The following is a 27,920-nucleotide window of genomic DNA, read 5'->3' as shown; positions in this document are numbered from 1 at the left end:
TAATAATTCGAATTATAGTTTCTTTATGAATTTTCTTATACTTATTATAATTTCAAATTATGAAATGTAGAGATTAATTGTATATAATGATATCTATATTAAATAATAAAAATATTTTTAATAATTATCTGTAAAATAATAATTCATTCAAGATTAAAGAAGAAATATTATAGTTTCACTTAATTTGATGATTTATATATAATCTAATTTATCATAATTATAATTTTTATTCTCATATTTCAATCGAATAGTTATAATTTGTATGGGTAGTTATTCAAAAGAAAATCAATTTATTCATTATTATTAGGAAATTTCTGTAATTATTTTATTTTAATTAAATTAATTATAATCATACTTTATTTTAAATAACTAATAAAATTATAACAAGTAATTTATTTTATATAATTAAAAAAATTAAAAAATTATTATTATTCATTTATGAGATTAGTAAGAAAATATGTTAAAGTAAGTGCAAATTTTGGAATAATTTATGAATCAGTACACCAGTTTAGACCAATTAAAACTAGATGGCCACAGAAAAGGAAACGAAGGCATGCCATCCATATCCATCATCATCCAAGAAAACCAGATATCTAACACTTCTTCTTCTATTTCTTCTTTACACGCAATTTCAGTCATTTTTGACTGTTAACTTTTGCACATTTTCAAGCAAAATATAATTTTTGCCATCCCTTATTAATATATGATGACTGTGGGCAAGAAAATCCCATTTTTCAAAATCTTACAATTTTGATTTATTTATTTATAGCCTCCTTCCATTTTCGTAGCCACCTTCTCTTCTTCTTAAATATTTCTCTCTCTTTGCTAGAATCCCTTTCCTTGTTTGTTGCACATATATTCATATAAAATGCTACCTCTTTTTCTTTCTTTCTTCATGTATCTCTCTCTTTCTCTCTGAAAAATCTGAAAAGAAAGAGAAAATCAGAGCAACTCACAGAAACATCTTTCAAGAACAGCTCACACATACATATACCCACTTTCTTTGTTTCTGTCTTTACATAAACGTCTCTCTTCTTTTTTCTTATTTTTTATTTTCTTCTTTCCTACTCTTTCTTTAACTGGGTTCTCTGCACAACAAGCTAGCAATTAGTTCCGCACATAAAGATCGTTCCTTTTTCTTGCTTGCTTGTTGGGTTCATTACTTCAAGACAGAAGCTGTGATTAAATACAGAAAGAAAAGAGAAATTAGAAAAAGAAAATTCTTTTCCTCTCTCTTTCGCTTTATATTTTACTAGCAATTAGTTTGGCACATAAAGATTCTTTCTTTTCTTGCTTGCTTGTTTTGTTGGGTTCATCACTTCAAAACAGAAGCTTTGATCACATATTGAAAGAAGAGAAAATAAAAATAAAAGAAAACAAATGGTGCACTACCATCGTTACAGTCAGTTGAAAAAAGATGAATATCATCATCATCAACAACAACATGGTGAAGAAGATATTGAAGCTCTTGCTTTAGTTTGTGGCAATTCTGGTTACTACAAGAGAAAAAGGCCTAAACTTCTTTCTCTTCTCTTCCTTTCTCTTCTTTGTTGCTGTCTTATTTTGGCACCTCATTTCTTTTGCTCTTCTTCTGCTTTCTCCCTCTTGTGTAAGTCTCTCTCTCTCTCTCTCTCTCTCTCTCTCTCTCATTTTTCATTTTGAGTCTTGTTTACTTTTTTTCCTTTTCATTTTCCATATTTTGTTCTGTTTTTTTCTTGATGGGTATTTCATGGTATTTGCAGATTCATTTGTTGTCGAAACTGATGGGGTGATTGGTGATGTGGATGTAAATGCTTCCTTGTGTTCTTCAATCTCTAATGGTTAGTTGTCTCTTTAGTTTCTATGTTTCTCCTGTTGCATGTTTCTGTTTGTTTTGTTTTTCTTTTTTTACTTTATTTCTGCTTGCCAGTTAAAAGCTTATGTTAAGTATGAATCAAATAATACTGTTACCAGACTGTAAAGCTGCTATATACAGACCCTTTTTAAGTATTGTTAGCTCAATAAGTGACCAAGTAAAATTATGTTAAAAGAAACTAATAGTTTTATTTTTCATTTAATTGGACGTCTGTTTATGGGGAATCTTGAATTCTTGAGGGATAGGCTAAAGAGGAAACCCACTGACTTAGTCACATGTGATCCTTTATTTCTCAAAATTTCTTACTAATTTTATTTTTCTCATCCTTTTCTTTTATGGTAAATTCAGGAACCATGTGCTGTGACAGGAGAAGTTTTCGTTCAGATATCTGTATCATGAAAGGGGATATAAGAACACACTCTGCCTCTTCTTCTGTTCTCCTTTATACTTCAAGAAATACTAGTTCTTTGATTAAAGATAACGAAGAAATCCAGCATGAAAAGATCAAACCATATACGAGAAAATGGGAAACAAGTGTAATGGGCACAATTGATCAATTAGACCTCATCTTAAAGCAAGAGAAATCTTCTGTGAACCATCGATGTGATGTGAAGCATGATGTACCAGCTGTGTTCTTTTCGACTGGAGGCTATACCGGTAATGTTTATCATGAATTCAATGATGGGATTGTGCCTTTGTATATTACATCTCAGCATTTGAAAAGGAAGGTTGTGTTTGTCATTCTTGAGTATCATACTTGGTGGATGATGAAGTACGGAGACATTCTTTCACGTCTTTCGGATTATCCCGCCATTGATTATAGTGGAGATAAGAGAACTCATTGCTTCCCTGAAGCCATTGTTGGTCTTAGAATTCATGATGAACTCACTGTGGATTCTTCTCTGATGAAAGGGAACAAGAGCATTGTTGATTTTCATAATCTACTAGACAAAGCTTATCGGCCTCGAATTAAAGGTTTGATTCGAGAGGAGGAACATGAAGCCCTAAAGAAACTAAGACAAAAAGTACTCCCTCTGTCCCCTTCATCAGAAACCTTGTTAGAGTTCAGAAAGGATGTGCAAGAATCAAAACATAAAAGACCTAAACTGGTTATCTTATCACGAAATGCTTCGAGAGCTATAACTAATGAGGACCTTTTAGTGAAGATGGCTGAAGGAATTGGATTTCGAGTTGAAGTTTTGGGGCCTGAGAGGACTACAGAACTGGCCAAGATTTATAGGGCACTTAATTCAAGTGAAGTTATGATTGGTGTTCATGGTGCTGCCATGACACATTTTCTGTTTATGAAGCCTGGTTCTGTGTTTATTCAAGTCATTCCTCTTGGTACAGAATGGGCAGCAGAGACTTATTATGGAGAGCCTGCTAGGAAGCTTGGTCTAAAGTATATTGGCTACCAAATTTTGCCTAGAGAGAGTTCATTGTATGACAAATATGATAAAAATGATCCTGTTCTGCAAGACCCTGCAAGCATATCCAACAAAGGATGGCAATACACGAAGACAATCTATCTTGATAGCCAAAACGTGAGATTAGACCTTGAAAGATTTCAGAAACAGTTAGTTCTTGCTTATGAACACTCCATGAAGAAAATGAACCATAGCTCTCGTCACCATTCGCATTGATATTCTACTCTTGCATGTACTTGACAACACGATTGTTTCTTATTCTTGACCATTTATCATTGATTGATTTGATGTATGCAATATACATGCTAAAATGCAACACATAGCAACTAGGAACATTTATTTGTAGAGATTATTGCACTTATACATCTCCTGTACATGTAAGCAGAATTCAGTAAGTTTCTCTTGTGTGAATAAGATGTTGGAAGCAGCAACTACTCTTAAATCTCTGTTAAATCTTTGATTCTATTGTGATATTGACAGTCTATAGTAGTTGATTTTGATGTAGTTGACCTTTGTCAGCATGGTAAACACAAGATGAAAGGAGACAATCAGAGTTTCTATCTGCAACATCAGGAGCTGTAAAGAAACAAACTTTTCTGCTTTTTCTTTAGTATTTTTGGTTGATTAATTGAATTGGATGCAGTTATCTGCAGTTCTACTCTCTTGTCATCATGCATGTATCCCTATTCTCAATATGAAGATTTAGTTATGTTCTTGATGAAAATTAAGTTACGAGGTTCAAATTATTAATCTGTGCATTAGATTTAAAATGATCATAAATAAGAAAATAAACTCGATGAGGTTAGCATGTCAGAAGGATTTGAACCATGGTGCCTTTTCCAAGGCTCACGATCTGTGTCAAATAGTTGTTACCATTCAAAGTAGCTTAGGTGGACAGTGGATCTGATCATTAATTATTTCCGATATCTACCATTCAGCTCTACAAAGGCAGAGCCAAAATCATAAAGCTTTGTCATATAGCCTGGAAAATCTGCATATTATATTTTGAAGTGAAATCATTGCCTTTACAGGAAAAGATGAAAGCAATGAATTATTATAACCAAATAAAAAAGGCTTTGGAGTAAAGCACTTCAATTATGAATCAGGTAACAATTTATACCATCTGACTTTCCTCCTATGTACATGAATGTCATGATGTCCGATCTGCCAATAAATCTATTGATGCAACTCGAAGTTTCCAAACTCGGAATGTTAGCGTGTCTTATGCTTTGAGCCAAAGCACCATTAACAGTCTTCACTCAGCTTTGTTATGTCCTACGTTGTTTTTCTTGCTTGATGAATGATTGAATTGGCTATGTCAGTATGCTTCAAGTTGTAGCACGACTGTATGAGTTAAAGCCACCGGCTAGTTGTCTTTGTTGATGAATGGACTGGAGGAGGTGTCTTGGCATTCCTTCTAGAATCATCTGTATTGGCCAAATATAAAACAAAAGAACATAAGATTTTAAATATTAATATGGATACATATGCCATGAGTATAGTGACTGGAGGAGGTATAGTTATACTTGCCAGAGTCAATTGGCTTCCCTCCAAGAGAAGATCGACATGACCTGTCAGACCCTGACGCTTGAATTCCAGTAAGTGACTGCCTCCTTACTGCCCTCGCACTAGCTGTCAGCGGGGACTTTAAGTCATTCTTTTTATTGCTTGTGCAATTGATGGGTGATTCTGCTGCCTTTGGAGGCTGCTGATGCCTGTAATTTGATGATCAGATGCACACTAGAGAAATTTCATTCATGCCTTTCTTTCCTAATTATTGCTTATCAACATTTGACATTAAATATTTATCATTATGGATAAGTATTGAATAAAAATGCTGGCACAAATAAATCAACAAGTTTTACTTCCCTAACACTATTATACTCCTATACTCCTGAGTAATGTAGTAGAAATACTAGGCGGTTTTAACAAAGATGTAACATGCACCAAACAAACGTAACAGCCAGAGTCCACTGCATACCTCTTCTCAGAGCCATTAATAAGTTTTCCAATGGTTCGCAAGGATTTCCTTATTTGAGACCCTTTTCCATTAGCACTATTGATCACACTAATTGTCTGCAAATCTGTAGGAAGAGCAAGTTCACTTTGCCTCATGATCTGAACCTCACGTCTTGCAAGCACTTGTGGTTCAGGTGTCATTGGTAGCTGAAGAAGTGGAATTTGAGACCTGCTGTCTGTTTTGACCATTCGCTTTTGATAGGAAGAACTAGTAGGACTTTTAGGAGCATTAACACGAAACACTTCCATCATGGAACTGCCATTAGCAGAATGCCCAAACATCTTTGATTGTGCTTCGGGATCTTGAGATGGACCATATTTCTGCAGTGTGACCGACTCATAATATAGGGCCTTGCTTATGTCATCTGCTGCTACCTTTATCTGAGAATTATCCTTCTTGTTGTGTTTAGAACCTTCCAAACTTAATCTTCTGGAACGAGCTGGAACGGAAGGTGTTTTTGATCCCTTCCTATCTATGGGATTCACTGTTTGAGACTTCATGTTGCTGCCATTCTCAATGCTCAGTCTCCGGAGACGTGGAGGAGTTCGTTCCATCATTTCTTTTGGTTTCTCACAGGGAGATCTTGGTTCCTTCATTCTATTGAACTGTGTGTTCTTCTCTTCCTTGCTTGCCAATGCCTTCCTAAGGGTCTCAACCTGCATAGTAAGTGTGTTAAACTTGTCATGCCCTTAAGTGCCATTGACTATTTAATTAATAACAAAACAGCAAAAAAGAAAGAAAGAAAAAAGCTGTGTGCTTGATCAAATTAGCCCTTACATATAAAGCAATTTCACAAAATTTGAACACTTCAATTTCTCTAGGATAAAGTCACCATAAACATAAGAGCATATATATGGAAGTTATAGCAAAGACATTATCTAATGTTGGTTGTTATTCTGTCTCAGTAACCAACAACTGATGTAAATAACAATAGTGACACCAGTGTTCATTGCATTGATAGAATAGAACAACAATAAACCATTCTGTGTCTAACAGTGAACAGCTTAGGTTCGAACCAGTTAATATTTTACCTGTTCCTTGAGTTGCATAATCTCACTGCTCTCTTTGTTCGCACGAGCAGCCCCAAGTTCAACTGTGGATACTCTTTGAGCAAACTTCAAAGTACTGACTGTTTCCCCAAAAGAGTCTCCTTCTGGACTCACATGAGCAAACATCAATGTTTTTGCATGTCCACCTGAAGTCCAAATTTCCAGTAAGAAAATTGTCAGCTCAGAGCAGATAAGAATAACTGAGAGAAACTGGAATTAGGGAGGAAAAGGGTGCCTATTGGCATATTACAACCTAAGGAGTCTTGCAGGAGAAGCGTAAGTTTGCTGTTTCTGTAAGGAATATGAGAATTCCTTTGAGCCAAGGCTGCAATCACATCTCCCAGACAGGAAAGAGACTTGTTGATATACTGTGCCTCTTTGAGCCTATCTCCTGTAACTTCTGATTTATCTACTCTCTCACTTCCTGCAAGGTCTACCAAATGCAGACAACTATGGAGGGTGCTTCCAGAAGTATCTTTGCCATGCACATGAACTGTCAGGATGCTGCAGATGGATGTTAACTGCCCAATCAATTTTAAGAAATATAGCTTGCACAAACTTTAAATATTCAAATGTGTTCCTAAATTAGATATCTGTTTATTTGAGATAACTATAATATTATTTTCATTTTTCAGCAAAATGACAGATTTCAACTTTTCAGCAAAATGACGATTTCAACATTTCACACAAATACCAAAAGATCATTTAAGAAGTTTGTATAAATTAGCTCCTGAAAACTCACCTATGGGATCGACTGCTTCGGTTGTTAATTGCAGTAGCACTGACAACACGATTCAACTCACCAAGTTTCATCAGATTAAGAACATCAGCAGTGGAGTTTACAGGGTGCATTTTAGCATCTGGAAGACTGAAGCCATTGTCACCACTGCAGCTTCGAATCTCTAACTTGTGCATGGTTAAAGAATACATAATTACCATGAAACAGGAAGTTAACAGTCTTTTCTTGCGATACAAATAAGTTCTTATTTGAGGAGATATATATGTTTCATAAAATTTGGAAAAGGAAAATAAGAAAGGATATTTAGTGGCTGCTGAGTCCTCTGCAAGAAGGTCTCGAACTTGCTCATTGTATATTTCAACCATTTGCACTTGAAGATCATAATTTATTATGTCTCTTCTTTTCTTGGAAATCTGAAAGAGGTCGTTCAGAGCTAGATAATTAATCCCCATATCTTTAGTCGACCCACCTGATGGACCACTCTGCAAACATACATATTTCATATTAGATTGGAAACTGTTCATCACTATGAAACTTAGAATGGCTTGCACGTAAATGTAAAGGAAGCCGAATTTTCAGATGTCCCACAAGGACTTTGGACTAAAAGCAATTTGTTAATGTCAAATAAATAAAGATCATACCATGGTATATGTTTTTCCGGACCCAGTTTGACCATAAGCAAAAATGCAGACATTGTAACCATCCATCACAGACCTAATCAACGGCCGGGTGTCCTTGTATACATCATCTGAGGAAAGGCAATAAGCTAATCAGATTTTAGTACATAATCTTTAAAATGATAAAATATTATGCAATATTACCTTGGGTGGCACTAGGACCAAACACTTGATTAAACTGAAACATTCTCTTTCCTTCTCTTTTGGGCTTTAATGGATCCAAGATCACTAGTGATCCGTCCTTTCCAACAAAATCTATTGCATTGCTTTTTTCACCAGAAATGGCAGGCCTAATTCTGCAGTATACTCGAATATTTCCTGAGAAAATTCTTCATCAGGATGGCCTTGATAATTTAAACAACTTTGGTTCAACGTACAACAAACCTTTCAGAAAAATGAAATGAGAGTTTATGATGATTAGCAACTTTCAAAAGTAAGCTAACCTTTTAAATCCTGAACCATATTATATAAGTTCCTGTTCTCTTTCAATACCCTGTGATATCCAAGAGCGGCAGCAGACATCTCCTGTACCTGGTATCCTGAACCCATAGAAAAATGCAAGCACAATAAGCTTTCAGTATTCTTTATATAAGAAAATTCACTCTTGTGTCTACTGAAGTTAGAACTAATTTACAAAAGATTACACTTTTGGTGTCCAATTATTTCATGGCTCTGTAAATCATCGAGAGCTTCTGCAATGTATGGGAAATATATGGGCAATGGTAGCCCGAAACTGTGCCTAAGCAAAACACTGCTCATAGAAAGTAACACGAGAACTACACAGATAGCATTTGAAATGTCTGAGATATTTCAAACTAGATGATAGGCGATTAAACTTCAATATGGGGAATCAACACGGAACACAAGAAACATGTTCAACATACTTCCTGGTCTCTTGATTACTTTGTAAGAGTAACTTACCAAGATTTCTCAAGTCTCTCTGAAAGTGGGACTGTAAGTCTTCAAACTCGTTCTTTGTCTCTGTCAATAGGGCCTTCAGATTCTGAATGATGAACATAATCAAGAAGCTATTAAAAATTTGTCTTGTAAAACACCTAGAAGGCATAAACAAGACAGACTCCAGCCATTATTTGTCTATATCCAATTATTTTTTCTTAAATAAAAAAGAAACTGCATTAATTATTATCAGTTCAGTTCTTGGCTATATAATGTCAATTCCATATAGAACAAAGTAATACAAAAACAGAATTTCGCTTGGAAATGTTCTTTTACATGTGCATGCAGATTTCAGCTATTAAATGCTTTTCATACGAGCAAATATCACCTTTCAGTGAATCTGACTTTATATTTTCCAGTTTCTAACATTACAGAGAACAACAACAACAACAACAAAATAGTGTAAAGCATTCTGGACACATTTTTAGGATCCAAGCCAACAGTAAGCTAAACTACTAAATCCACTGAAACTAGAAAAACACTACTAACCATAAGTTCTTTTTCTTGCATTTGAATTAAATGCCTGTGTTTGCAGTTACCATTTCTTAAGCAAGCTCGGCAACACTGCAAAATGTGTACGAGGGGCACATCAGAAGTCTTAAAGCTTACTGATGCAACATCAGATAAAACACTAGAGCAAACTTCAAGAAGTTTAAAAGATCCCTGTGTATGACTAATAACTGGCCAGACTCATAAAATGAATTAATACAGTTTTAGTAAATTTAAAGTAACAATACCTTGGAATCCCCGAGTTCAGATAAAGCCTCAAAAGGTACTGGTGCTGAATGATCAGGTGAGCTACTTCTTTTTTTCAGAAAATCCTTAAACATTGATTCCAACTGTTTCTGGAAAAAAGGAAGACTTATAATGTCACAATGATTTCATGCAAGGAAAAGCAAATTCAGAGAAGAGAAACAGCCTAATATATTCACTGTATTCAGATGATTAGAAAGCAATTAACTTGCATTATTAATACACTACAAACCATTTTCAACTGACCTCAGAGAAATTGTTGGGAAGTTTATTTTCCGGACAACTTGACATGATCCTGCTAAATTTCTTCTCCAGATCCTACAGCACAACGGGACTGATCATTAACAACAGATGAGTATAACAAGAATCCTTCAGTACCTTTCCTTGTTCTTGCATATAAATATTTTGTCAAAGCTAATTTCAGATGTTAAACAGTGATATTACCATATAAGCAGCACGGAAGGACATGAGGAAGTTGCCATTAATGTTTTCCTTTGTATCATCCAAATGTTCATCCAGTAGCTTGACAAAAACATCTATATGAATCAAGAAAATATGTTTATGAAGAAAAAACAAAAATCAGATAGAATGCAAGCCAAATACATGAAAAGTTTCTTTCTATCTGGGGCTTAAATCTAATTTTGATTATTCAAAAAACTAATTTCACTTCTTCTGTCCATAAGGCATATACTAATGACGATGCAATATTCGTACCAAGAAATCAATAGATAAAATATTCAAGAGATAGCAAGTGTGTGTACCAGCCAGTTTCTGAATGCCAACATCTGCAGGTGGCTGTTTCTCAAATGCTGCAGACATGTCCAAGCGTCTGCAAGAGTCTGATGAGATGGAACGAGGATTATTGGCACTGGCAGGAAGCATAACCACAGGGGATCTGATAGGCTTATAAAACCCGTTTCCACCATTCATCTGCTTGCATTCATGGTATGACTTAAGTGCTAAGATGCAGTCAACCACCTTAGCTGCAGACCCTGCCTCCAACGTATCCTTTTGAATTGCAATGACACCAACAACGCACTCAGTCACACAATATCAATAGCAGATACAATCAAGTCTTTATACACATACACATCTCCAACGTATCCTTTTGAATTGCAATGACACCAACAACGCACTCAGTCACACAATATCAATAGCAGATACAATCAAGTCTTTATACACATACACATAAGTCAAGAATATATGTAGTCGCACAATATCAATATAATAAAGTATTAATGCAGATAAACATAAGTCAAGAATATAGTCAAGTTTAGGCAATTCCATTTACCCTCTCAAGATCAGAAGCTTCAAAGGCAGGCAGCTTCAACTCTTCAACAGCAACCAGAAAGTTCCTTACATTCTCAAAATACTGGTAGGCTGGTAATGGCTGAGATTCTCTATTTAATGATTGTAAAGGTGTATGATTCTCCACAACCTTAAAAATATTTTCCAAAGCAAACAATTAAAACATTGAAAACACAAAAGACCCCACTAACCCTATTACTATTAGTGGGTTACTGGGACTCATTTTTCTGGTCCATATATGCACATTATTATTAGATTTGATTCACATTACCGAAAACCAGAATGTGAACGTCCATTTATAATCTAACAATTTCTTCGTCCAATTAAAACACAAAATTAAGAACAAAATCAAGTGTAAACTGGAAAATCTTTCAAAGATAGTGATATAGTTACCTTAGGCACTGCTCCTGGGTGAACTTTATTAATTGCATTGCAAAGAATCAAGCCGTTTCTCAAGCGAGAAACGAACTCTTTCTCTGATGGTTGGCCCGGTAAGCCTAATGGACCCACAAGACTTTCAAGCCACTCAGCCGCATGGAATCGTCTCCAAGCTGCAATTCAATCAGTAATTCAATTATAGCAAATGTTTATGAGCAGAAAAAAGATTGAAAAGGAAAAGAAACAAAAAAAGATTCAGATTCCATTCTTTAAACCTAAGAAACAAAACCCCACATACTCGACTGATTTTAAAGAGAATGAGAAATGAAAAAACTGAATGTTCTCAAGAATCTTGAGAAGGAAAAGAAAATTAAAAATCTTACATTTTCTCAGTAACCAAAGAAAGAAGATTCAGTAAACAAGAAAGAAATTGCAAACCTGCTTCTTCAGCTTTTCTTGAAGCCAATATATCATGAAACTCAGTTCTTCCATAATTCTCCATTAAACAAGAAACTGAAAATAAAAAATCCATATAAGAGAACACAAAAAGAAACCCATGTTTATCTTCAAAAGAACAAAACACAACAGTAATAAACGTAACAGGCATATACCCATATGCACATTTACTTCCAAGAATAAGAAAAGGACATACTTTTATCAACTTTTCTGGGTCACTCTTCCTTTTCTTCTCAAAATTAATAACCAAAAACCTTAGGGAAAAAATGGTAACCCAGAAAGGGAAGAGAGAGGAGTGTAATGGGGGAAAACTGAGAGTGATAAATTCCTTTGTTTTCTTTAACTTTGTTGGGTTCTGAATTACACAAGAACCTAAAGCGAAAAATTACAGTCTTTTTTTTTTCTTTTCTTGTTTCTTTTTTGAATTTTTAGGTTTGGGTCCGAACCAAAAGCCAATGGATTTGTAACGTTAACTAGAGGTTTTTTTTTTGAATTCAAATGTGTAGGGTGAGTGCAGAGTGATCCTTGTCACGTTGGTAATCTAATCGTACGGTTGGTATAAGACGTTGGTGAAATGACTTGACTTCTCGGTGCGGTTAGGATTTTCTTTAGGTTCATAGATTTTGTTTTCTTTTTTCCTTTTATTTTTATAGGAATTCTTTTTGAAGAGATGAATTATAAGTCGTTGTAGCCAAAAGCTTAGTGATATTATATGATATGCTAATGAGGTGCAAGTAAGAGTGTTGTGATATATTTATGGGGCCAATAATTATTATTTTTGGGTATTATGATTGGATTCTTTTCCATAAAAGGAATTTTTTAGATTTTTATGATATTTTGGCTCTTTTCTTTTTTCTATAGAAATATATACACTTTTGGAAAAAAAAAAAAAGTGTATTTTGACTTTGAATGTGTAGATCAAAGGGTCTTTAAATTATTTTTGCTGAATTAATTGGTATGTTAATATATAAGAACATTTGCTCATGGTACGGAAAGATCTTAGAGTTCGAGTTCTTTTCTGACCACTAAGTAAATTTCTATTTTATGATTAATATAAGAGGATAATTATTTTTGTTAGTCGTTTTATAAATAAAAAAAATGTAACAAGATAAATATTTGTTTAAAAATAAAAATATGGGTTGCTTTTAACCTTAACATATATAAAGCAATGAAAAGCATTTTATTTTTATATAAATTTCTCTCTTTCCTCTAAACCATTTTTTAATAACACAATATTATAAAAATTTAATACTGAAAATTGGAAAGGATAAAAAAGAAAAATTTCTAATTGATTACACAATTATAATTATACGCAAACCCTAATCAACTTCTATTAGAAATGTATGATGGCTTGTTCGTCATCATCAAGAACAAGATTTGATTGGGAATTTAGGAGAACTAATATTAAACTCCATTACAAGGAACTCTTCAACTAGTGAAAATGTTGAGTCCATGGTTCGAAGGTGAACGCTCTTAAATAGACTCCTTGCACAAATAAAAATTGTGGACGAAGATTTTATGGCAGTACTAATTATGAAGTAATTATGTTTTTCTTTTGGTTTAATTAGTGGGTTTATGAAATACAAAAATTAATTTTTTTTTCTTTTTATAATTCTAGGCCAAGTGTTGTGGTTATTGTGAGGGGTGTGATAAGATTGTAAGTAATGGGGTTAGAGATTTTATTAATAAATTAAAAGTGAGAAAAAAAAGTTGTTAATACCTAAAAATATACTATTCAAGATAATAAAAGAAAAAGGAATAAAGCACATATTCAATTTAGTCATTTTTATATTTATGAATTTTTTAGTTCAATTTAGTATATTTAATTTAAATTAATTCTATTTTGAAAAAAATAAGAGAGTGAGAATCATTCTTTCTTGAAAATTAAAAATAATTAAAAACTTTATAATATTATTTAAAAATTATTTTATAATTTTAATACAATTAATATAATTAAGTAATAAGTAACTATTATTACAATTATTCTTGCTGAAACTAATATCACCTCCACGTCCTGTATACCACCACCATTGTAACTGTTTTTTTTATCGTTATTATTAAAAAAAATAAAAATATTGTAGTAATATTATTTTTTATTGTGTTTTATTTATAGATCAATATATATTTTTTAATTTAAATAATTTTTAATATAAAAAATTAATATTTTTCATTTTCATTTGCATCCACTCTCTTTCTAGGAGGTATGTAATTCACTCTCTACATATCTAATTTGAGCTAAATATGCAAAGATGTTGGCTAAAATGATAATATGATATATTCTTATTCTTAATCCAAAATGTTAATATATCTTTTAATTCCAAACATTTATCATGTGGGTTTATTAGTGTGCATAAAGCATGGAATTTTTTTTATATTAAATCTAAAATTTGTTAGCATATTTAAAAGTAGGGATGAGAGATTACTAAGTTATTGGTAAAAACCACTTAAATTTAAAATGCGAAAACAGAAAAGAAAAAAATAAATAAAATCCTGTGGATCATAAGGATTCTAAATGCTACACAAACCTAATTATATGTCTAACTAAGTCAACATAAATTACAGAAAAGAAAATCATAAATGGTTTTTCATTGCTAAAATGGTGAACTAAATAAATTAAGACTCGGAATCATTCTGTCCAAATGGTAAATTTATTTGTATTTGTGTTTCTCATACTTCAATCATAATGGTGTCCAAATAAATCAAACTTCAAACCAATTCACGACCAACAAATAAATAGATTTATAAATTAAATAATATAATATTGGGTATTATTATGATTTATAGATAGTAGATAATATATATAATTACAGCTTATTAATTATATTTTAGTATTAATTAGTATATTAATTTATAAATTATAAGAACAATTATTAAGAATAGGAGTATGTAAATTAGACGAGCCAACTCGTGGTTACTTGAGATTGACTTAATTTTAATCGGGTTGAGCTTGACCTTGAACTAATTAAGTGATTTGTTGAGCTGAATTTTAACTCCTTAATACTCAAGTCAAAAGACATGCAAACCTAATTAAAAAACTTGCATTATTTTACTAGTTATATTAAATATATTTATATTTTCAGCTCAATGAAAACGTATTTAGATTTAATTTTTAAAATTATAAAAAGTATAGATATTACTGAAATATAGAAAAAGATAATCAACTTCTTATTCAAAAGCTATTTACTTTGTTATATAAAATTAATATTCTATTCGTACTAATAATACGTATTTACGAGTAAAATCATGCACATTACACATGTATTAAATAATAGTATAAATAAAAATAAAAATAGAAACCTAACTTCATTCTTGACCTCCTTATTCTTAGTGTCATTCATATGGAAGAACTAGCAATTTGATCATGTTATTACATAATTATTTTATTTATTTATATTTAATTATTTTATCTTATATATTATATATAATTTAATTTGTAATTATACTAATATAAGAGAATCAATTTTATTTTTATTTTTATAATTTTTTATTTACATCTATATTAATATTTTTATAATATATTTTTATAATTTTTTTGAATTTATCATATATATTAAAATAAATTTATATGAGAAGTATATAAATTTATTAACTTTACTATTGTTATATATTTCTTACACTAATAAATTTTTATATGTAATAATAATTTTTAATAAATCAAATTATTAGAAGTTTTACTATTTATTTTTTATTATTACTTTTTAATATCATATATATATTGAATTTTTTTTATTCATTATAGTATCAATAAGTTTTCTAACATGTCAAAAATTTCTATATTTCAAATTTAATATTTTTATATTTTTATTATGTTTTATTATTATTATTATTTATTTTTATATATATGAATATAAATATATATATTTTATCATAAATAACAAGATTTATTGTTAATCTGTAGTAGCTATAACAATTATTATACTTATTATAATTTTTTTAATAATATAATAATCTTATATTTAAATAAGTAATAAATTTATGCCATATTTATTATTAGTATTTAAAATCATATTTATTTCTTTTATAATGAACATGCCTTCTCATTAGAAAGTAGTATGATATGGTTTCATAAAATTCTGTCATGTGGAAAAACTTATCAAATCTTATGGAAAACTTGGCTTTCTCTGTCACGACCCCATCCGTGGGCCCGTGACCGGCACTAGGGAATGGATAGGCGTAAGGCCATCGAATCCCGTAGTAAGTCTGACACTCACAACTCAAACAAATCTCATCTCAACTTAATATTATTAAAGCCACAAATTATTTTAATAGTTACATTTTACATAATTACTTCGGTCTACCAGAAAAATTAGGCGAGACTGAAACTCATAAAATTTACAACTGATACGTCTACTATTACTACTGCGGAGAATCTAAGATTTTACGTATTAACGTACCAAATCAAATACACCACCCGATGATGAAGAAGTCGGGTTACTGAGTAAGAGTCGCGGGAAGACTAACGAATCCACGAAAAAAATAAATGGAGACTCGGTCTAGAGTGAGTTAAAATCAAATAATCTAGAGACTATTGCAGTCTTCACAGAAAATATTAATCATTCAAATCAGTATATCAACCATGCACGTAAACACAGCCCATATTATAATCATACCATAATAAATAAATAAATGAATAAATAAAAATATATTTTTACTTTTACGGGACGAGCGGCTCAGTAGAACTCTAACCCCAAATTCTAGTAGTCTTTTGACTCTCTTAATCCAATAAGACTAGCGCCCAGAGAGCAATGCTCGACCAAGAACGTTACCTCCAGTCTGGTCACTTAAGTATCCAAATATGCCGGCGCCTAGAGAGCAATGCTCGACCAGGGACCTTTACTCAAGCATCTCATTCCAATAGGACTGGCGCCCAGAGAGCGAAGCTCGACCAGGATCCTTAATTCTAGTCCGGTCACTTAATATTCAAATAAGCCAGCGCCTAGGGAGGGAAGCTCGACTGTGGTCCTTTACTCCGGCATCTCATTCAAATCAGCGCAAAGAGCCATGCTCGACCAGGGCAAAACTCATAATAATCTTACTACCGCAATTTACTCAGATCAGCCTAGAGAGCCATGCTCGACGAGGGTGAACTCATAATAATCTTATTACCTGTCCATGATCATTACCGGTGCGCATGCGGTCCTGATGTAACCCATCAGGCGACATGTTCTATAAGGCCACATTTTCCAAATTGCAATCATCACATTTAGTAAATATCATGGTCTAATTAAATCATCCAACACATTATCAAAATAAAGATTAAAAATTTAGGGCAAAGCAACGTGCAATTCGTGTGGAAAAAATAATAATATTTATAACATTACTAATAATAATATTTATATTATTTTCAATAATTAGTAATCAAGTGAAATCATTTTGCGATACTAATAATCATATTAAGCACGAATTCTAAAATAGCATATTAAAATCAGACTTAGCAATAGTGCAATGATTAAATGATTTTAATTCACAGAATTGGGCGACCTCCTAGCTTTGCTCTGGTGCCTTGGTTGGAGCGAGCCGAACAAACAGATTATCTAGTCACGGAAAATAATTTATCAAAAGGCTGAAACAATCGATCATTAATCCTAGGTCTAGACTCCTAGGACTGACTGTCTAAGAATCTCGACTCGGGTAAATTCTACCGAAAATTCGGTAGAACCTCCCTTACAACACGGACATTTACCCCCCGTGAAACGGGTTCAGGGCCTGCCAGAAAAAAAAAACACTACAAATACCCAACAATTCCAAACAACAGGAGTCGGGTCCCCAGACTTCACTATTTTTCCCGACTCCGCCACATAGCACAAAAACACGATTATGGCAGGCAGTCCGACAAACAATTATTTTTGACTCACAAATATAATATAATACTCAACATAAACCAATAGACACAAATTAAATCAAAGAATTTCCAAAATTACGGGCCATAGAAATTTACCGAGACGCTCGATCACTCGGTCGACTCGCCTTCGGCCGCTGGAATCCGATCGACGATACAAACACACCATCGGACTCATAACGACGCACTGATGACGATCCCCACTTCCGATTTTCCGATCTGACACTCGATCGTCCGGAGAGATTTACGGACGATCTCGGCCGTCGATTTGCAAACGAAGCCCGATCACCACGAAACTGGTGCCATTGCGAAGCTTGAGCTGAGGAGAGTCGGGATATGTCCTCCGATCGTCCATCCTCCACCGGAGCTCGCCAGAAAAGCTGGAAAATCTCGGCTGCCTCCATTTTCTCTCTCCACCGTAAACCTTCGTTTCTGGCCACCATTGTCGACACCGTCGCTGCCAAAACAAAGCTAAGGCCGAGAGGAGTCGATCGGCACTAAGATCGTGACCAGCCGGAGCGCCCATGACAATGCAAGGAAGCTTCGGCCATCTTCCTCCTCAAGTGAGGCCAGCCACGGCCCCCACGTGGTCACCTCGGCGTCGAACTCCCTTCATTCTCCTTCTCCCGCTTCCTCTCTCTCTCTCTCTTTCCTTCTTCCTCGATTCCTTTCCTTTCAATACCGACATTTGACCCTGAACTTTTCCTTATTACAATTTGGTCCCTCAACTTTCTTAATTACTTACAATTTCATTCAGCAGAATTCCAATTTAACCCCTAAACTTTCCTTTAGCCTTTCAATTAAGCCCCTAACTATTTAATTTAGGCCAAATTAGAATTATTGAATATATACAATTACATAAATACCCCTTACCGACATATTTATTTACAAAAATACCAAACTCACAAATTTCCATTAACCCCATAAAAATAAAATTATCCTTTTAATCCTTATTCCAAAATAAATTTCCAATTTAGTCCTAACACACAATTAAATTAAATTACAAAAAATATAATCTACCCTTCAAATAATTTACTTAATTAACTCTTAAAATTTCAAACTAATTGGGTATAGAAAAATAATTCATTCAATTGACTAATATTAAAATTTTCATTAAATCATTTCAAATTAAACCAAATAAAAATAAAGCTAAAATTAACTTAAATAAAAACTCATTAATTAATCATTTATTAATATTATCATTATTAAGAGAAATATTCCGGGTATTACATTCTCTATATATATACTAGTCGTTTACTCGTGCATTGCACGACTACTACTATTATTTCGATTATAAATCAAGTTGATAGATACAATTTTTGAATATTTAATATTAATTAATAATATTTTAAAATTAATAGAAAACTAACTATTTTTAAATATCTTTTTTAATTTTTTAAAAATTTTAAATTTTTATTAGTGCAATAATATAAAAATATTTTAAAAATATATATTAATTAATTATAGTATTATGAATTAATATTATCAACATAATTGATAGTACTATTTTTAGGATTAAAAATTTATTATATAATTAAAAAATTAATTTATTATTGAAATAATATTAAAAATATAATTTTAGATGTTATTTTTTAAAATTATAATTATTATTCAATTAGAAAACTAATTAATTAGTTAATATAATATTAAAATATAATTAATATTCTATTTTTAGGATAGAATTAGTATTATTATTTTATTAGAAAACTATTTATTAGTTAATATAATAGTAAAATATAATTAATATTTTATTTTTTAGATCAGATTCAGTATTTAATTAGAAATATAACTAATTAATTAACAAATTAATAGAAAAATTATAAAATTACATATAAGCTTAAATCTCATATGTCAAAAATAAATATACATATCAAAATAAAAAAAAATTTATGTGTCAAAAATTAAACATACATATCAAAAAAAATTTAAATCTCAAAAGTTAATATATATTTATAGATTATGCAAGTATATCCCACTACTTCTAGTACACTTTCAAAGAAACAATTCTTTTAAAAAAGAAAGTTTTTGGAACTATATTTTTTTTTTTAAATTTTAACAAATCAATTTCTTCTTGTTACATTAAATTATTTTTTTATATAATATTTCAATCATATTTATAAATTAAACGAATAAAATAATGAATGTTCCTTAACATGGGCATCGAAACTAATTTTTGTGCAAGTGCAATTAGGATAACGACTATAAGAGCAATTAGGATATGTTATGGAACTAATTTGATTGGTGAAGGATTAATGTACTCTAAAATTGGCTAATCATTACAGGAATCCACAATTTCTATTCATACTTATCCTGCCATAGATGTTGCTAAACAAATATAATAATAAAAAAATTTAAAATCGTTTCATATTCAGGTGAATTTAACATATTATATTTAAATGATTCTATCATTAAAAAATGAAATGATCCTAATCCAAACAAATAATTATCGTATTTTAGAACCTATAACCAACCTAAATTAGAAATTCTAAAATTCAGCAAAAACGTATAAAACAAACTTGGGAAGTGTATTAGGATTCACTTCCCATATTAATCCAACACAAAGACAAAGACGAAGACAAAGACAAAGACAAAGACCCTTCCATCCTAAGCTTCCCTATCTATACCACTTTCTTTGCTATTTTACCTCAAATTTGGCAATGACAAGTTTGGCATCACCCTTCCTCTTCTTTTGATTTTCTTTTTTCTTTTCTTTATTACTTTTATATTCTCATTTCTTTTATCATTATTAGCTTAATATTACAGCTTAATTTCTTTGTAAATCTCATTAATATTGGTCGATATATGGTGAATAAGAGATTTGAACTCGAAATTTTTTAAGTTTTTATAAATAAAAATAATAATGGTATCAATTTCTTCCTATTAGTTTTTTTAGGTTAGTGTTTGAGGAAATATAAAGATATTATTTTATATATTAACAACTTTTCATTTGACTATTTGCTATTGAATATTGCACTCACATACAAATATGCGTCCACCTTTTTTTAAAAATTTTTTTTTTTGCTTTTTAGTTACAAATCTTTTCATGTTAATTAATTAAGTAACATGAAACGATGCCTAAGAAAAAGTACCAAAAGAGGCAAAATAGCCACTCCCCCAAGCAAGCAATTAAACCTACCTATTATGGATAATTCCTAGATTTAGTATCCTATCTGTCACCTTTCCTAATTCTAATCACACTTTCCTTCATTAGAACCTACAGAATCCTTATCAATTCAATACACACATACTTACATATACATGTGCTCACTTCTTTTCCTTTCTTCTTCTTCTTCTGCAAATGAACATCTGAACTATTTCGTTTTGTCTTTTTTCGTTCAATCTCATAGTAATACCAAATACAATAAAGATAGGGTTGATGCCACAAGAGAGGAGAAAGATGGGTAGAGGGAAAATAGAGATAAAGAAGATTGAAAATTTGAATAGCAGGCAGGTTACATTCTCAAAACGCCGTAATGGGTTGCTGAAAAAAGCTAAGGAATTATCAGTTCTTTGTGATGCAGAAGTTGCTGTCATTGTTTTCTCTGGCACAGGAAAGCTCTATGAATTCTCCAGCACTAGGTACTTATTTATTTATGTTTAAAATTATGTTCTTGATTTTTCTTTTTATGATAATCGTACGATTGACAATGATCTTTGCCCGAGTGACAAGGGCAAACTAACCATGCGATACTGTCCCAGAAAAATCATATGAGTTTTAATAAAAGATTTTCAAACCCTTGTTTTCTCTAATGCTGTGTTGATTTTTTTTTTTTAAATTTCTTATGCATATCGTCAGCTTGTTAACTTGAGATTTTGTTTTCTTGATTGAGAGATGCATGTGCCATGCAATCACTAATGCTAAATAAGGTCAAATAAAAGTGAAAAGTTTTGAGGTAAGGAATTCGTAACAGACTGTAAGATAGGAACGCATAGATTTAGAAGAAGAAATCAATTTTAGAGAGATTGATATAATAAGGAACACTGATTACTATCAAGCAGAGTTTTTTAACAAATGATTGCCCAAAAATAGTTAGGGTTTTGGGCCAAGTGCATCTACTCCGTAGATTTTGGCCCAAAATAGAATATTTATTCTTTTTCCTTCATACACATAAAAATAATGAAAAAAAGAAAAAAGAAAAAGAAAATCTGCCTTTGCCAAGCTCTTGATGGCTCAGTTTCAGAATGTTCTTCAAAATAGTAATGCTTTTAAAATTTTATTATTTCAGAAATAGACACTCGGTCTAAAACTCAATATTTTATTATTGCAGCATGGAACACACTCTCTCAAGATATTATAAAGGTCTGGATTCTGAAGGTCCTGAGCATCCTCCTGGTAACCATGGAACAGAGGTATGCATTTTCTTTCTTAGATACTACTAGTTTTCTTGTTAAATTATTTTTGGTAATTAAATAATTCTCACAAGTCTAGCAAGAAATTATGATTGAAAATTTCTTGAAAAATCATAGGAATGTTAGGCTCCCTTTGTTTCGTAAGAAATTAATCATTGATGACATTATAATAAAGCAGTCGATAATTAGTCCAAAAAATGAATTTTATAAATTTCACAGATTTTATAAAATTTATTTTACAAAAAACAAAAAAATGGATGAATATATTTATAAACATTTTTAAAATTTTATTGTTCTTCAAAATTTCAAAATAGTGAATCCAATAACTTATTATATTTTAATCACTAATTTTTTTTCGTTTCATTGTGATCACTCAACTTTTATTTCGGTAGCAACTATAGTCACTCTGTAATAAATATACAAAATATGACATGTATAAATTGTCTTATGATTGTGTGCCACAAATCTTAAGCTTAATTCTAGTCACAATCTTGGTTATATTAGTGATTTAACTCATTATTTTGATGAAGGTGTAATATCTTCTTGCATTATATCATTTATTACGATATGGCCCTTTTATTTGTAATGAACCCATTGTCTTAAGATTGATGCAATTATATTGTTTTGATCTAATCACTAATATGAATAAGATAATGACTAGGATTAAACTTTAGATTTGTGTCACACAATCATAAGGCAATTTAAACACGTCATATTTTATATATTCACCACAGATTAAACACCGTTGCTACCGAAATAAAAGTTGAGTGACTAAAATAAAATGAAAAAGAATTAGTGACTAAAATAAAATCTTGAGAAAAATTAACTGACATTAGAATTATCATCCAGAATTTATCAATTTGTTTCAACCCACATAATACAATTTGAAACTTATTGACACTTTGATGTGTCTTTTTTAGTACATGCAAGTTCACGAACCATTCCTATAGTAAGAGTAAGTTCACTACGAGGTTGATCTCTCAAGGAATTATGATGCCACTTATTATAGAGACTAATTATCAACACAAAATAATAAAGTAAATCTAAACAAACTAAATCAATATATTGAGAGGATAATATTCATAAAATAAAGTAACTAAACAATAAATAAATATGTAATACAAATACAAATGCTTATGATTTAAAACTATATGATAAAATAGTATTTAGTCTAGCCATTTACTTAGTAATATCATTGTTTTACTTTGAGCCTAAATCTAATGAATAAGATGGTGATGTGTCTTTTTTCCTAAATCACTCAAGTTAATGATGCAACCTAGTTTTCTTATACTAACATAGATTAAAGTAAAGATGATGTTTCTAATATTTTTAACTTAAAGATTTTCATAACAAATATTATTATTAAATTAATATGATGGTCAATCAATAATAATAGATGAAACTAATAAATATATGAAGGTAAAGAAATCATTCATTAAATAAATAAATATCAAGGTTTATACAAAGTAAAAGGGCTAAACTAAACACTTATGAAAACTACCCTAACATATTTAATCAAATGATCATGGTATTAAATAGAAAGATATAAAATAATAAAATAAAAACTCCTTCTAGATCAAGAATTTCTTCAAGTAGGAAGAAGATTGATCCTCACTCTCCACTTCTTGAAAAACTCCTTAAATCTTAAAAAGAGTAATGAAAACTAAACTAAAGTGTTTATGAAAAACTGTAGAGAATTATTGAGAAAATTATAGTGGGCAGGTGTAGAGAGCAGGTAGGAGAAATTCTCCTTCTCAAGAATTAGGTGTTGCAGAGATATATATAGAAAAGAGTCATCATCTAAATAAGTCTCTCTAGAGATATATATTTAATATAAGTCTATCTAATAGATAAGACTTTAAGTATCTTTATCTCCACCAAATATTATCTCATAAATAACTCTTAATATAAATCCTAATAATTATACAAAAATGACTAAAATATCCCTTAGGTTTTGTAATTAGCAGTCCATACGTCTTAATCTTAGGCATTGGATACAAATATATCTAATTAAGCTTCTTTTCAAGTGCTTAGCTCAATATTTTTCTTTTTTTACTAATATTACTTGAAAATAGATAATTAAGTTTAAGTGAGATAAAACACATATTTCACCATTTTATATATAGAAATATATCATTAAAGCTCTAAAATACCTTTAAATATCTATATATAATTTGGACCGATCATACTTATAAAATTGTAAATTTATCTGCAGATTGAATCGGATTGGATTAAATTATATAGTTTTTGGGTTATTGAAATAGATGAGTGATTCTATTGATTTGTTTAAATATATCATATATACATATCAAACAAACAAAATGCAATTTAAAATTAATGAAATCGAGAACCCATTTACAATCTAAGTTTCTTGATTTCACAAATTTTGATAAATCAATGGACTTTACGGCCATAATCCACTCATAGGTTGATATGCATATGTTTGGTTTTCATCCATTATAAAAGGTAATGGGTTCATTTTCAAGAAATTGATGATACCTATGTCAATCATATGTCAAAACAGCATTCACAATCAGCAGACATGAGGTCACTGAAAGATGAAGTCTCAAAACTACGGTTGATATGCTTGTAAGTCTCATCATTATTATGATCATGCTTGTATTTTTTTAAATAAAAAGATATATATGATTATAAATGGAGATAGAAAAAGATATCTCATAATTAAAAAATTTTAATTTATAAAAATTTAGTTATATTAACTCTGATAAGTTATTATTATCATGTTATTTATATTTGATAATAAGAGTTTAGAGCTTAACAATTTTGATTAATATTATTTGATCGTCAAATTGACTTCATAAGATCAAATGACTGTTTAAACCACAATTAGACGATCAAACAATGAAATTAGAAGTTATTAGATTTTAAATTTATGTTATTAAACACGAATAATATGATAATGATAATGATAATTGATCGAAATAAAAATAACTAAGTCTTTACAAATCGAAATTTTTTATGGCGAAATATCTCACGACTTATAATCATATATCTCTATATTTAAAAGAATATAAACTTGAAATTATAAAACAGTGAAACCATATTATATTTTTTTATACTTATCCCCTTATTATTATTATTGTTTAATTTGAATTTACTTTTATTGAGTGGTTTGGTTCAAAATTCATCATATATTTCTATGCAATCTTTATTCCAAGAATCTTACATTTTTTCAAAAATTTCTTCTCTTACAATATGATTTTATAGGCAGATGATGGGTCAGCAGCTTGATGGCTTGAGCTTCAAAGACCTTCAGAATTTAGAACATCAACTAAGTGATGGAATACTTTCTGTTAAGGATAAAAAGGTATCTACAAAAATTACATTCTTGTTTCCCTTAGAAACCTTTGTGGTACAAGTTTTTTAAAGAAATGCAAATTCAGGCCATTACAAGCCACAAGGATTATTCAAGACACATTTGTACTTCTTTTTTACTTTGTTTAAACATCATATATAGGATGAGCCAAAAAAAAACCAAGAAAGAAGAAGAGATCTATACTTAGATCCATAAGAGCTAGTTTCCATTATTCAGATAAAAGTTAAAAGAAGTATTGCTCCTATTCATAGAGGAGACATACAAAATAGAGAGAACAAGAGAAAAAGAAAGAGAATAGAGAAAGGGGTTTTAGAAAAAACAAGCCCTTGCTGCTAAATGGGCTCCTTAGACAGATTTGTTTTTAGAAATTAGGCAAAATTTATATCTAATTAAATTAGCAAAACTTCTACATTACATATATAACTCATAAAGCCATACCTCATTGATTAAATCTGAGAACCTCACATATAGACTTAAACTTCGAATGACACTCCTAATTGTTGCATGCAGGAACAAGTCCTTTTGGAGCAACTTAAAAAGTCCAGATTGCAGGTAACTATAAATAAAACATATCTAAATTTATACCTCAATTGATTAAGATTTAAGCTCTTAAGTTAGGAGTTTTCCTTTCCTTATTTACAACTAAAAAAGAAAAAGAAAAAAAAAAAAAAACAAAACAAAACCACTGGCCATTTTGGCAACATGATCGTATGTGTATGCCCTTCTAACTCTTGAGATAGTTTATTTTCTAATATGTAACTAATTACTTAGTTGAAATCCTTAATGTTGATCATCAGGAAGGGAAGGCAAGTCAAGAGAATGAAGCACTGCCAAAACAGGTGATTCATTATAAGCTCGACTTTATTTTCATCCGACCACAAAACATATGTTTATGAACTAAACACTCCCAAGAAATTTTTTGTGTAATTAAGGTTGAGGAGCTTCGACGAAGCTCACTATCCAAATCTCCATTCCTGGAATTTAATCCTTCAGATAGGAAGTTTTCCCTTTCAAGCTGTAAAGATGATTGTTATCCACAGCCGGAGCAAGTTCATGATGATGACGAGGACCCCGAGGATGGTGTTTCAGACACTTTGCAGCTAGGGTATGTTACAATTTTTAATTTTTTTTTAATGCAAATTAAGTATTTGAAGTTTTATATTGTATTTAATTGAAATCGATTAAAAAATTTATTTCATTTGACGTAATAATTATCAAATTTATTCCAAATGAATTGAATATTATGTTTAGAATAAATTGCATACGAAAAAATTTCATAAAAGAAAAAAAGAAGACATTAAAGAAAAATATAACAAAATGGCAAAGTTAAAAGGAATTTTTTTAATGTTATAAAATATATTGACTTACTAATATTAGTTTATTTGAAAATATTTACTTTATTAAAATTTAATTTAGTTATATAATTAATTTTATAGATTTAATTAAATAGAATTCTAATTCAAATTTTCCAGTTCAACTAAATACATAGACTTTAGATTTGCCAATAAAATGTTATGAGATTCATTTTAACACTAAAGTTTTGCAATTGAAATAAGATTAGATCAAACCTGGCTTTATAAACAACTTTATGTACTATGGTCATAAATTTTGTTCAGTCTCCTATATAATAATAATACTATATTATATATGTTTTTGATTACGCAGGCTGTCATGTGATGTTTATGGCAAGAGGAAAGCACCAAAGATTGAAGAAACCTGCAATGATTCTGGTAGTCAAGTGGCTTCGGAGTTATTATAGGATTCCATCCTCACGACAATCAGACAGAAGCTTTTTGTAGTTCAGTTTATCCGATCCTTAGAAGATTAAGCGACAAATTTTAGAAATTAAAGAGAGAAAGCAAAAAAAAAAAAAAAGGGTTTTTAAACTTTAGACATAGATTCTCTTATTTCTATCAGGTTTCATGTAAGAGTTTCATCAAATAAAGGCCATGTACAATATCTTTCCAACTGAATACTTGAGAATTAAATGAAAAATGGCATTGTGCTAATTAAGTAATTCATTAAAATTAGCTATCAATCTCAAACTCAAATGCCATTTTGCTCCCTTGTCTCACATTCTACTTCATATATTAGACTATTTATTTAACAAAAAATACGTCGTAATCTATAAGTTGATATCTGTTGTCAATCCTATTATTTACGTATAGTATTAATTTGATTAAGTACAAATTGCAATAATATCAGATTATACAGAATAGGATTACATGTAATTACTTTGTAGTTTTTGTTTATTAGACATGGAAGACAATAACATAATATCACTCTCGTATTATAATAGCAAAACAGCCCATATGAAAGGGCGATCGACTGATTGTCAATACCCATAATAAGCACTGGGAATGGGCAAGGGAATAATAACCTATATGAGCATTAGTCACAGTAACAACAAATTACAATAATTTCTCATTACAGAAAATAGAGTTACATTTGTTTTAAAAGGAGAAAGATTCGAATCTAAATACTCTTTTCTCAACTGAGATAATAGATATTACTTTTAAAAGATAGTCATTCCTATTGTGTAATCCATTTTATTGGATTTTTTTATAAATAAAAAAATAAGATGGCATATGCACATTTTTTATATATATTATATATATTAATATCCCTATTCTAGAAGCTTATATATACATAAGTCCTCTGTCATTGTGGTTCTATAAGTTGATTATTAAATATTGGCAGAATTCATTATTAAACCCTTTAATTTTTTAGTTTTATTTTATTAAACTGTTATACTTCTATTTTTATCTGGATTAA

At 30.6% G+C, this 27,920-nt stretch overlaps 3 protein-coding genes across 4 annotated transcripts; 2 read left to right on the top strand and 1 right to left on the bottom strand.

Annotated features, from left to right (window-relative positions):
- The first annotated feature begins 790 nt into the window (after nt 1–790).
- Nucleotides 791–3,735, top strand: LOC8280408 (xylan glycosyltransferase MUCI21). The gene is made up of 3 exons (XM_002533390.4): nt 791–1,609; nt 1,743–1,820; nt 2,204–3,735. Exons 1-3 carry the CDS (start codon nt 1,381–1,383, stop codon nt 3,496–3,498), a joined length of 1,602 nt encoding a protein of 533 aa, XP_002533436.2. The 5' UTR covers nt 791–1,380; the 3' UTR covers nt 3,499–3,735.
- A 525-nt stretch (nt 3,736–4,260) lies between these two features.
- On the bottom strand, nt 4,261–12,613 carry LOC8280407 (kinesin-like protein KIN-14L). Of its 2 annotated transcripts, none has more exons than XM_048369876.1 (20): nt 11,775–12,613; nt 11,602–11,676; nt 11,179–11,336; nt 10,769–10,915; nt 10,239–10,485; nt 9,922–10,013; nt 9,724–9,795; nt 9,462–9,569; nt 9,214–9,288; nt 8,689–8,770; nt 8,211–8,306; nt 7,912–8,085; nt 7,732–7,838; nt 7,394–7,572; nt 7,094–7,258; nt 6,605–6,855; nt 6,334–6,497; nt 5,264–5,958; nt 4,813–4,997; nt 4,261–4,709 (listed from the first exon to the last, which is right to left on the bottom strand). In XM_048369876.1, exons 1-20 carry the CDS (start codon nt 11,776–11,778, stop codon nt 4,636–4,638), a joined length of 3,150 nt encoding a protein of 1,049 aa, XP_048225833.1. In that variant the 5' UTR covers nt 11,779–12,613; the 3' UTR covers nt 4,261–4,635. The 2 variants fall into 2 exon arrangements, with proteins under 2 accessions (XP_048225833.1, XP_015583423.2); XM_015727937.3 differs by having other exon boundaries at nt 11,816–12,612.
- A 7,454-nt stretch (nt 12,614–20,067) lies between these two features.
- On the top strand, nt 20,068–27,208 carry LOC8280405 (agamous-like MADS-box protein AGL18). The gene is made up of 8 exons (XM_048369907.1): nt 20,068–21,037; nt 21,727–21,808; nt 24,333–24,397; nt 25,037–25,136; nt 25,656–25,697; nt 25,943–25,984; nt 26,078–26,250; nt 26,811–27,208. Exons 1-8 carry the CDS (start codon nt 20,835–20,837, stop codon nt 26,902–26,904), a joined length of 801 nt encoding a protein of 266 aa, XP_048225864.1. The 5' UTR covers nt 20,068–20,834; the 3' UTR covers nt 26,905–27,208.
- Nucleotides 27,209–27,920: the final 712 nt, after the last annotated feature.

Source organism: Ricinus communis, chromosome 10 (genome assembly GCF_019578655.1).
Source record: "Ricinus communis isolate WT05 ecotype wild-type chromosome 10, ASM1957865v1, whole genome shotgun sequence".
NCBI lineage: Eukaryota > Viridiplantae > Streptophyta > Magnoliopsida > Malpighiales > Euphorbiaceae > Ricinus > Ricinus communis.
The sequence above is the reverse complement of the archived record's forward strand: the minus strand, read 5'-3'. Positions and strand labels throughout refer to the sequence as shown.